Genomic DNA, 12,596 nt, shown 5'->3' with positions numbered 1-12,596 from the left:
AAAGGGAGCCCTAAACTTGGTACCTATTCCGTAAAAGATTGTGGGAATAGCTTTCCCAAAGCCTACGCTTTGGAAAAATTTCCAACTAGGAAAAAATACAGGTGGTTTTCTCTCTCCTATGCACTCCCCTGACAACTTGCAGTTTGAGTCCATGCTTTAACCTCCAATTAAACAGGAGAACTGCAGCTCTCTGTTGCCAAATTATAGATCTATTTCCTGGCTCACTGAGAAAAGAATCTGCTAACGACTGTAAACAGTCTACATGATAAATATTTTTTTATGGAAGTATAGTTGACATCCAATATTATGTTAGTTTCAGGTGTACAGCAGGGCGATTTGACAATCAAATACATTACGAAATAAGCACCATGATGAGTCTAGAAACCGTCACCAGACAGAATTATTACCATGTTATAGACTATATATTGACTATATTCTCCATCCCATACATTACATTCCTGTGACTGATTTATTTTATAACTGAAGGTTTGTGCCCTTTTAACCCCCCCTCATCTATTTTACCCAACCCCCTACTCCCTCTGGCAACCACCAGTTTGCTCTCTGTATCTATAATTCTGTTTCTATTTTGTTTTGTTTGTTCACTTGTTTTGCTTTTTAGATTCCACATATAAGTGAGATCATGTGGTATTTGTCTTTCTCTGTCTGACTTATTTCACTCAACACAATGTCCTCAAGGTCCATCCTTGTTGTCACAACTGGCAAGATTTCGTTCTTTTTTATGGCTGAGTAATATTCCATCGTATATTTGTATCACATCTCCTTCATCCATCTATTGATGGACATGCAATGAATGACTTTAAGTTACCTGCTATTTAACTCTACGCAACAGACATATTGACTTCTCTACTGTGCTTTTTTCTACAATAATTCCATCAGGAATAAAAATAATTTCTTTCTCAGCTATATAGAGTAGTCAACTTCCAAAATGGAAAGTATGATCTTTTAAAAGTTATTCACAGAATATCTGAGTACTCCCAGATTTCAGAAATAATAGGTAGATATTAGAAAGCATCAGAGAAATTGTAAGGCTTCACTCTCTTTTTTCCTAAGAAACCTGAGCCTAACTACAACTCCCAGAAAAGTAGGGTTCTCTAACCCCCGCATCTTTCTGGAGGCCTCAGTGAATTACTGCAGAGCAATGTGTGCATTAGGTGGCCCGGTCTGCTGATGCAGGACACTCTTGCAGCCTGTAAGCAATTACAGGGTCAGCCCATCTCCTGATTAAGAGCAGACAGCTTTAAGAGGCAGAGAAATCAAATTACACAACCTGGTAAAAAGAAATAAAGAGAAAACTCATTTCAGAAATATATATGCCCAGAGAGGAAGGAAAAAAAAACTAGGAATAGTTTAGTTAGGGGGAAAGATGATGGGACAATTGAGAGAAAGTAAGGAAGAAACATCCAGGAAAAATGTGTATGGGGGAGGAGAGAAGGAAGCATGGAGACTAAACGGAAGATATTTATATTAGTGTGAAGAAAACATGAGTATTCTATTAGTTTAAAGAAAGAAAATCCGGTAAAATCAGTTTGGAGCAAATGGTTCTATGGTACATTCAGCCATTGTGAAACATAAATGAAGCAACTGCTACTATTTTAAATGAATCTTAGGCATTCTGCAGTGAAAGTATAAATTCAAAATTTAATGTTTATAGGCAATGCTATTAAGAAGTTATTATAGCAATCTGGGTCCTCAATATAAGTTGCTCCACAATTTAAACTAGTAGAACTTAAGGAAATTCCTGTTTGAAAAAAATTAAAAAGTTATAGCATTCAAATAGTCCCCCTGGTAGCGACAGACTAGGTAAATTTTGATTAAAAACAAAGGATAAAAATCTGGGCTTGATGCCATAGGAGATACAAATAAAAAGGGTGCTTTGGTTTCTTCAGACACAAATTATTTTTGAAGAATCAGTTAAACGATCCAATTAGAAAGCAATGCAAGAATGTAATTAAGGGCTAAAATACATGGTCCAAATAATAAAAGCTCTGTGAGGTAAATAAAAGTAAGGAAATAACCCAGAGCTATCAAGAGAAACTTTATGGAAAAATTAAAACTTGAGCTGGTTAGAATTTGGAGACAGAAACTGTTAATAGTACTTAACACTGTTAAGTTACATGTAATTCTCTGATACTAAGTTATAAGGGGTTTTAACCATCATTCATTTTTTTCAACAATATTTATTGTGCATATGCTATTTTGCTAAGAGCTATACCACACCCTAAAGCATTTTAAAATTTTTATTTATGTTTTTAAATTAACTTTTATTGGCGTACAGTTGCTTTACAATGTTGTGTTTGTTTCTGCTGTACAACAAAGTGAATCAGCTGTACATACACATATATCTCCTCTTTTTTGGATTTCCTTCCCATTTAGGTCACCACAGAGCACTGAGTAGAGTTCCCGGTGCTGTATAGTAGTTTCTTATTAGTTATCTATTTTATACATAGTATCAAGTGTATATACGGCAATTCCAATCTCCCAATTCATCCCACCCCACACCCCCAAAGCCGTTTTTAAATGATGCCATCCATGTAATAGGAGGGGCCCTGGGCCCACAGGCATCGTCCTCAATAGTGGTGATTACAGTGGTTAAGAACGCGGGCTGCCAGCCAACCTGCCCGGTTCAAAGCCCTGTTCTGCCATTAAGTCGGTGGCTGGCTGACCATGGCCAGATCACTGACCCTCACCCTGCCTCAGCATCCTGGTCTGTCCACAGGAGATGATGATCCTAAATAGCACCTCTTAGGGCTGTTCTGAGATTAAAAGACTGAGCGTGTGTAAGGCATCAAGAACAACGTCCAGCATATAATCAATAATTACAATGACTACCGTTGATGATAAATCATCTTTCCTACCAGTTCCCCTCCCTTGTTCTGCCCTTTAGTCTTGTGTTTCCTTCAAGCTAGAGTTCAGTCTCTCTTGTTAATATTCCCGCTAAACTAACTGAATACAGGGCTCACGCGCACCGATTCCTCCCGTCACTTCCGATTCATTTCCCAGCGAACAGCATCCTGGCTTCTGCCCTAAGTGCTTCCTTCACTGCCGCCTCCTATGCTGCCGTCAGATCCAGTGGTAACCACTGCCTATATTTCACAGTGGACTATTTCTTGAAACTCTCTCAGTACCCTTGGTTTCCACGACCTCCTGGCCATCCTTCTGTCCAGTGTTTCCTTCCATCTCGCTGTCTGCTCCATTTTATTCCCCTTTCTCTGCTCACCCTTACGTGTCAGTATTCTCCAGGTTTCCATCCCTCTCTCTTTTACACACGCTCCTTGTGATTTTAAGCGCTGTCGGTACCTCCGTGTCTCTTAAACCTTCATCCACAACTGCCAGACGTGTATAGCGAGGAGCCCACAGTTACCGAAGGCTCAGCATCTTCAGACTAAACTCATCTATCACCCCAACATCCCCTGCAGCCTGCTGTCCCCCCTGTATTCTCAATCTCATTTAATGGCCCCCACTACATAGCCCACCACCCAAACCAGGAACCAGGAAACAGCAAATCCATCCTTCTGCTTCAGATTCCACGTTGACCCCTCTAATACATTGCAACTCTATCACCATATTTTCTTTTTTTTAAATTTATTTATTTAATTTATTCATTTTTGGCTGTGTTGGGTCTTCGTTGCTGCACGTGGGCTTCCTCTAGTTGCGGCGAGCGGGGGCTACTCTTTGTTGTGGTGCGCGGGCTTCTCTTGTTGCAGAGCATGGGCTCTAGGCGCCAGGGCTTCAGTAGTTGTGGCGCACGGGCTTAGTTGCTCCGCGGCATGTGGGATCTTCCCGGACCAGGGCTCGAACCCGTGTCCCCTGCATTGGCAGGCGGATTCTTAACCACTGCACCACCAGGGCCATATTTTCTTCTCCATCTTTGCTACCACTGCCCCCTGTCCTAGTCCTAATTATTTCTTGCCTCAGTTGAAATCACAGTTTTGAAATGGATCTCCCACCTCCTTTGTCCCCTTTAAGCCATCATTCCTAAAGCTGGCAGACTGGACAATCTACAATGTAAATTCAATGACATTACCACCTGCCTAAACCCACCAAATTCAAAAACTGCCCAGCACCTACAGGAGAGTATCCTGGACCTGGACAGAGCTGTCCCTCCCTCCATCACATTGCCTCTGTATCTCTCTCCTGTTTCAATAATGACCATGTGCTCACTGGATTATAAGCATATATATTAGATACATATAAAATATCGCAATACACTGATGTAATATTATTGTTCCTGTTTTACAGGTTAAGTTGATGGTATTGGAAGCAACTTGCTCACAGTCACGAAATCAGTAAAGTTGATAACTGAATCCGAATCTAATCATATTGCCCTTTCCCTGAGGTCATGGTCCAGCATGGTTCCCCATTTTGCACCACCAGCACCTAGAACATTCAGTGGTACACACAATGACTGTCAAGTATTCATCTGAATTGATGGTTGAGAAAAAAAGAGAGAAATTATAACATGATAATTATAAAAGATGATCCTGCCACTGACTGAAGATGGAACTGAGTTTCTAGAATTACCTCACAGGTACTATAAATGGAAGCAACAAAGACTATGAGTAAGTTTGTCAAAAGTGTTTTCTTCATACACAGTTAAATTTAAATATCTTTCAAGTTATGATATAATCTCCATATGATCTTTTTATTTTCAATTGCATTCTAGTCAAATGTCTTATTTACTTTTAGAGGAGCAAAAATAAGGTAAACATAAATATTTGCACTAACAAGTTCTGTGCTAGGACACAGTAGGTATGGAATACATGTGTGCATATATAGAGAGAGAACTACAGATATATAAAATGGAAAAAGCCAAAGTATTTTTCAGTTTATCCATAGATGACCTCAGTAACATTTCGGAAACTCACTATTTCCACAGACTGATAACAAAGTATCAAAAGGATCACCTAAAACTCTGAGAGCCATCAAAGAATTTTAAAAATTATGAAACAATGCAGTCGTGTAGCCAATCTGTCTACCAGGTTGAAACCAAATAAAACTTCAAAGAGCATCCTTGAAATGGTTGAAGGAAAAGGAAATCGAAGTGAAAACACCTACCCGTCGTTAAACACAACTAGAAGCTATGGCGGCCCAGCAATTGGGCCGTTTCAAGCACTTTCACAGCAGTGGGCTGGGCGAAGACTCGCTCTGCTGGTGCTCTCAGTCGCCAAAATAGCCATTTGCAATTAAAAATTAAAACGGACACCTCTTCTTCACAAGCTATTATCAAAAGACGTCTGGCTACCTTCCTTGTTTATAGTGGTTCTTGTATCAAGACTTCATGCCATTTTGAAATATCTTTTTCTTATGTGTCATTTCTCTTAGGCCGTAATGTTCCCAGTGCTAAGATTTTAACACTTTCAACATCTCTAATTGGAATATGATCCTCAAATACTACAGCATTGCTTCAATTTCTGAAAACAGATTGATTTGAGCATTTTATATGGAGCATTTTATGTTCCTAGACTAGCAGGGCAAAAAGCAGTATAATTTGTAGAAGGCCTGTCTGTATTTAAGGGAAATCATTGGTTTTGAAGGAGTGAAAATAAAATGCAGACATCACTTTCTATAGACAGAGATTTAGCTCTGAACAGAATATATATGTAAATAATAAGATTGGTCATCACATCTGTTTGAGTGCTGACACAGGAAATGGCCAAGAGGGTCTCATTCCATCTTCCACCAGGAAACCAGCAGTGTATTTGGGGGGATGAGGGGTGTGAATCAGTTTGCACGCATGGAACATCTTCTACACGCCAGATCCTGGGCTGGGTGCTGGTGATACAGCAGAGAACCAGACGACAGCCCCTGCCCCTAGGAAGCTGGGTAGAGACGGCAATCAGCAGATCCTTCGTCCAACAGGGGAGTGCTGTGCTCTGGTTAACTCCTTAGAAAGACCCCCTTGGCTAATGTGTGGCCCACTGACCCCCCCCCCCCCCCAGGAGTTTGGAGTTAACGCGAACAATTAGGAGGTGGGCCTGCAGCTCGGGGCGGAGGAAGGGAAAGGATTAAGAGATCAGGTCACTAATTACAAATACTCCTTCCCCTTCCGATTACATTTCAGACCCTTCACAGTAGCCTCCATCACTGTGGCTGCATCACAAACACCTCTGTGCCTGTTTCACAGATAAGATTTGGAGACCCAGGAGGGGGAAGTAACTTATTCCAAGTCACAAAGCGGATTAGTGGGCAAGTTGGAAGCAAAGATCTCCTGCTTCTGGGCCCATACCCTCCTCTTCTAAATGAATCATCAGTATCTTACTTCTAAGCAAATCAAAAAGACGGTAATTCCTTCAGCTTTGCTTCACTCTGCAACTCCTGTGTGGAAGGTTTCCAAGGAAAATGATTTACCTACTCGTGCAGCAGGCATGTACGGAGGGTCTGCTCCATACAGGGCACCTTGCTAGGTGCTTGGGATTCAGAGATGAATAGGAGGATTTCTGTACAGGAAGTTCACCCTCCTGTGGGAGAGACAGACCAAGTGGCTCACGAGGACCGTAAGGCGGGGCAAGCACCAGGATAATGTCGTTCCCGGGGGCCTATGGGAGAGGACATGAGAGGCACCTAAATTATCCTGGCAGTGGGAGATGTGCCCAAAAGGAGGCGACCCTTGAATTGTGTTTTGAAGAGACAGTAGGAGTTGTGCAGCTAGAATGCAAGGGGTGGGAAAAGCCCCAGAGAAGAGCGTGTGCAAATACTGTGTCCGGCGGCAGATACAGGATGGGGGGCTCAGCAAGGCTGGGGCTCAGGAGTGTATTAGAGATGAGACAGGAAACATGGCAGAGGCCACGTCACGAGGGGTCTTTTGAGCCGGTCCAAGGAATCTGGAGTTAATCTATACTCCTGTCCCCTCCGTCCCAGCTCTCAGCCATCCTCAACCCACTTAAATCCCAGTCATGACACCATCCCACTGCTGCTGCTTCGGCAAAGGCCATCAGGGAACCTCCTTCGTCACCAACCAATGAAATCCTAACACACCGCTTCTAGTTCTTTCTGCAGCACCGGAAATGCCGACGGCAGCTCCTTCCTGCACACGTCTTCCTGCCTTCGCTTTTATAAAGAGAAGGCCTCCTGGCTTTTCCCTGTGGCCTTGTGGTCACTGTCGAGGTTTCCCAGGTCCTTCTGTGATCTCTTACAGAGCTGCGTCCCCACTCTGTCCTCTGCCACGTTCTCACCCCACCCTGCACCTCTGGGCTACCTCACTTGTCCCACTCATTGCTTTCAGCAGCACAAAACTGCTGGCAGCCTCCAAATCTGAACCTCTAATCGAGACATCTAGATTTTGCTCTCGATCTGTAAAGGCAGTCATTCTTTGAAATACATTTTATTTATTTTTGCTCTCTTTGCAACAGACATCGTTCTAGCTGCCGATCCAAGACCCGATGGAGAGAGACCGTGCGTACCTGGTTCACTATTGTGTGTTTACCACGTACGCTCTCTCCTTGAACATCTGACAAATGTTTCAAACTGAACAAGTGCAAGTCGGAACTCATTATGTTCCCTGAAAGCATGCCACTCGCCCTTTGTGCCGTATGTTAGTGAATGGTACTTCCATTCCCCAAATCACCCAGCTCAGGGTCGTCTCTCTCACACCGCACGTGGGACTGGTGAAAACAATCTGCATGTACCTACGTAACTGCTCTCTAACTAAATCCCTCCGTCTCATCCCTACGGTTACTGCCTAAGCTCCTCAGGCAATCGTCTCTCACCTTTCCAGAACAGTCCATGGCACAAAGGAGACAGTCGACAGACATCGTGGCACGAATTTATGGATAAAAGAATACAAGAAGGAGTGGAAAACTTGGACAGTTGCTGTCATCTCCTCACAGGCCACACTGGTCCCATCTGGCACCCTTCAATCCATTCACCGAACTAAGGAAAGACACGTCTACCCAAAATACGCGTCTGATGACATCATCCCTCTTGATTATCACCATTCACTGACCAGTACCAGCTACAGGATAAAGACTAGATTCCATGGCCGGCGTCTGAAGCCACCCAAGGTCAGGCACATGTGCCTTTTGCTCTACCCTCTTTTCCTGAGGTCGTGCCCATACTGCAGATACTCACAGTACCCAGAATTACCATGTTGATTCCAGTGCCAGTGTCTTTACCTAAGCTATTTTCTCCACCAAGGTTGCTCATCCCCTCCTTGCTTTTACACTTGAAAATTTAGTCATTTGTCAAAGCTCAGCTCATACCTCTCTTCCTCTCGAAAGCCTGTGCCGACGTTTGTGCTCTCACCTCCACTTCCTTCTCTTTTCCCACATGACTCTGTACTCACGTCTATAACAGCAGCGTTTCAGTCCTGTTCACAGGCTTGCACTGGAGTCTTTTCCCTTCTTGAGAGTGGAGGCCTTCGCCTTATGAATTTGGGAATTAGCACACGTGAACACTCACATGTTTGCAGATGGATGGATGAGTGAACAGATGAGTAGATGGTAGAGAGTCATGGAAAGATTAGAGGCAAGGGGATATGATAAGATGTGCATTTGGGGAAAAACACTGTGGTGTCAGAGCAAAGAGCTGGAAGGCTGAGAACAGAAGCCGGAGACCATTATAAATAATCCAGTGGGGATGGATGGAGAAACAGAGAGAGAGGGTAGCAGTAGCAAAGGAGAGAAGGGAATGGATTTGAAAAATATTTATAGCGTGAACACACAGACTTCAACGATCGTTTGGGTGGACAGCGGGAGCGAGTCTGAGAAAAATGAAGGGATCGAGGATGACTGCCGGGCTGCTAACCTGGATGACTGGAGGATTTCTTCTACTTTAAAACATATATACATTCTGCTCCATGGCATTATGCCTGGCAGAGGTGCACCGGACACAGTGGCGAGTTACGTGTGTCTGCCACACTGTTGCCTTTGCTGTTTCTCGGAAACACATTTGTTCCGTCGGCGCGAATTTATATATGGAGCCCATCGTGTGTTTTTCTATTACCACCATTTACTCTACGCTTTTCCCGAAAAAGATGAGGGATTAAAAATGGACAAACAACATTCAAAGAAGTATGTCACCTCATATGTGAATAGCTCCTCCGTTAAACTGAAGGACAGCTGAAAACAGGGAACATCCTAAAGAACGGGAGGAGAACAGACTCTCCTAATTTCCACCGATTTATAAAGATTGGAAGAAAGGATTTGCAGCAGGCCATCTCTTGTTCTTGCCAGCCATCTCATCAGTGGGCTGGGACACAAACACTTGAAACCACATTGTATACCATTAAAATACCATTATAATCATGGGGTTTGCATATTTAACAGAAATGTTTCGTCACCTGAAACGTAACTTTAAACATACTTTTCTTGCTTCTTGGCAAGGAAACATGGGTCGACCAAGTAAATCCGTCCCTGAAGTACCTCATTAATCTCAGTGCACTTGTTCTTGGCAAGAGCCTTAATGTGCTACAAAACCTGTTATTAAAGTAAGATTTGGGGATTCCCAGGCTGGCAAAGAATGAGTTAGTTACACTGCTTTAGAAATGGTTTTCTTATAACTTCCTTTATTATTAATGGTCTTGTTAGACTTACAGCTCAAAGTAACTTTCCTTTATTAATCTAACGTGTGAAATCCAGCTACTCTAAAGCTTATTTAAAATCATAAGTAGCAATTGCCAAAGATGGCCTGTCCCCCGCTACTGCATCAGCTGTAGTTGTGCCGATGCTCCTGTCTTTGTGCTAAAGTGGGTCTAGCACCCCTACCGGATCGCTCAAGCATTACAGTTTCAGGCTCTAGAAATCAGTAAGGCAAAACTTCACAGCAGCACGTGGCATTGACAAGCACATAATTTATTTTGTATCCACCACTAAAGACAATGATTGACCAATAAAGCCCGGTGAGTAGAGAATTATTCGAACTTGAACCTCTTCAAAAATGATTTGTCAAAAATTTAAGATTCTGTAAGGCCAGAAAAACCTATTAGACCCCAACATATTGAAAAGAGCACGTTGCATTACAAGAAGTCCTCATTCATGTTCAAGGGCAACACTTAGGAGATACAAAGCACACACACCAACCAAAGTTGTCTCTCACCCTTTCTGAATATACAATACATAAATTACCAAAATTTAAGTCTGCTAAATAGCATCGTATCGTAAAATCAAAGCTATGAATGTTCTGAGCAAACTCTTGTGTAGAAAAACAAGAAACCAATTTCCATCCAGTATATATTCTGCTGCCAAATTGAGCACAAATCATATTGCTAAATGTTTTAGTGGATCCTGACAGGTCAGAATAATTTTTCAGGCTCATTAGGTAATAGGATTCATTATATATCAACTCAGAGGGCATGAACGTGAAAAGTATCAGTAGCGTTTCTCTAAGCCTAGCATTTACTGCAATAACCACATCTGAGGCAACGTGAATCTTACACACATTATACCTTTTGATGTAATCATGATGCCACACAACGTCCTCCTTGTGTACACTGTAAGATGGAAAGTTGGCTGGAATATTCCACCTCATGCTACAAGTTCACATCAATCTGGGGCTGTAAAATTTTCCAGACACCAGAGTCACACAGATTGTAGACTCCACCAATTTCCTGACTCCTACGTGGTCAAATTCCAGGCTCACCTATTTACCAAAGCAGCCACTTCATCCATGTTATTTCAAAAAATGTTTCTGGAGCCAATCCTCCATCCCAGGTGAGAGCTATGTTTGGATGACACGCCTCATTTCTAAAAGATACCTAATTCACGTGTTGCAAACCTTTTTACTAGGAAACAAGGAACCTGTCAGTGAGTGCCTTAAACTTTCTCTACTGGCCTCCTATGGCTGCTGTCTTTATATTTCATTTTAACATAAAAAAGCAAAAAAGGGGAACTAAAAAGAGAGGAGAAAAAGAAGAAGAAAAGATGATGGCGTAACGGCACAAAAACTACCTTAAAATGTCCACATAAACCTAAGTCTAACAGGAGACTGAATGAATGGTCATTGTGGGAAAAATAGTAGTAAACTTCAAACGCACTGAAAGATTTCAAATGCCTAAGGGAAAAATAAACGTTTGCTTCCAATCATTTTCTCATTAAGCATCCTCTGCTAGATGGTGAAGCCTTAACACACACGCTCTGACTCCAAGCCACCACTGCCTGCTTCACCCACTGCCTGAGCCCGTCCCGGGCGGCGCGCCGGCCCTGCACCTCGGCCCGCGCCCCTGCGCGCCGGGCTCCCCGCCAGCCTCGGCTACTACGCCCGAGCGAAGCATCCCCTCGCCCGGCCCTGCTCGCCCCCTCTGGGCCTCGGCCACCACTGTGGCAGGAAGGACTACGTGCACTGACAGACTTTCCGTTAGTGGCGGTTGAGGTAGCTGCGAGGCGTGTTTCCGGGCGCGCTGGAAACCTAGCTGCTGTTCCCCACCACCACCCCGCCGCGAGCGGCAGCCCCCCCACCCCAGCTCCGCCCCGGGGACCAGGACCCGGGCCTGCGTCTCTCCTCTCCCCGCCGCCTCTACCCCGCCATCACCTCCTAACCTTTCCAACACACTCTCCCGAGCCTCACGCGGGCGCTCCGCCTCCCTGAGCCTTGCCCAGCTCCCGGGCGCCCCCACGGTTGGAGTGGACGTATTTCGGGACCTAATCTCTCCCAATTATCCGCGCAGCCGGGGTCCCGCGCCTGCCCGGCTCTACCCCCGGGCGCCCACAGCGGCCGGGTGGCTCAGCAGGAGCGCCGACGGGAAGGCTCCGTCCGCAGAGGCGAGAGAGGTGGGGCTCAGGGAGCTGGCAGGCTCTAGGAGGAAGACCCTAAACACGTGCAAAGAAATAAAAGCTACCACGTGTGCGCACGCGAGTGTGTGTGCGCGTGTGTACGTGTGTGTGTGTGCATGCGCGCGCCCGGCCAGGGCGTCTGCGCCGGGCGTCCGGGGGACCAGGCAAGAGGGCCCCCGCCGCCGCGGTGGCGGGGGGCGCGGGTACTCACACGAAAGCGTGGTAGACGAACGCCCAGCCGCGGGGTCTCTCCAGCACGTTGTACAGGTAGTTCTGCAGCCGCCGGTACTTGACGTTACGCCGGCAGCTCTGGCCGCTGCTGTAGGAGAGCGGCTTCCCCAGCAGGCTCATCCGGGCGCCCTGCTTGCCCCGCCGGCTCTCCCGCAGGCCGCCGCCGCCGCCGCCCAGCGCGGCCGCGCGGGTGCCCAGCAGCAGCAGCCCGTCGCCCCCGGCGGCCGCCGAGTTCAGCAGCGCCCTGGCCCGGCCCGACTCCACATCCTTCATGCCGCAGCCGGCGCGCCCCCAGCCCGCCGCCGCCGCCGCCGCCGCACCGCTCCTCACCCAGAGCCCGGCGGCGCCGCCCTCCTCTCCGCCCGCGTGCTGGCGGGGCATGGCATCACCGCGGGCACCGCGAGGGGGGCGCCGCCGGCGGGGGCCGCGGCCTCATGCGCGCCGGCCGCTTTCGAGGAGGCGGCGGCGGCGGCGGACGGGGCGCCCGGCGGCCCTCGACCTGCGCGCCGGGGGAGGGGAAGCAGCGGGGGCGGAAAGGCGCGCGGACGAGACGGAGGAGTCCCGGGGTCGAGCAGCCTATAGCTTCGAATGCGTAATCAGGACGTGTCGGGGGCGTCACTCCAAGAGGGCTTCTCCGGC

The 12,596-nt window shown here is 46.2% G+C and overlaps 1 protein-coding gene across 2 annotated transcripts in view; it reads right to left on the bottom strand.

Moving 5' to 3' along the window:
- Positions 1 to 12,338, bottom strand: part of KCNQ5 (potassium voltage-gated channel subfamily Q member 5) — a gene marked incomplete at its 5' end in the record, with an annotated part of 580,981 nt that extends 568,643 nt beyond the window's left edge. For both annotated transcript variants that reach the window (XM_082669167.1, XM_082669168.1), the window contains one exon: positions 11,938 to 12,338. In XM_082669167.1, the coding sequence (XP_082525293.1) occupies positions 11,938 to 12,338 (401 nt within the window). The remainder of the gene's footprint in view (positions 1 to 11,937) is intronic.
- Positions 12,339 to 12,596: the final 258 nt, after the last annotated feature.

This window comes from Grampus griseus (genome assembly GCF_964374135.1).
Source record: "Grampus griseus genome assembly, chromosome: 13".
Lineage (NCBI taxonomy): Eukaryota > Metazoa > Chordata > Mammalia > Artiodactyla > Delphinidae > Grampus > Grampus griseus.
This window is presented reverse-complemented; position numbering and strand designations above follow the sequence as displayed.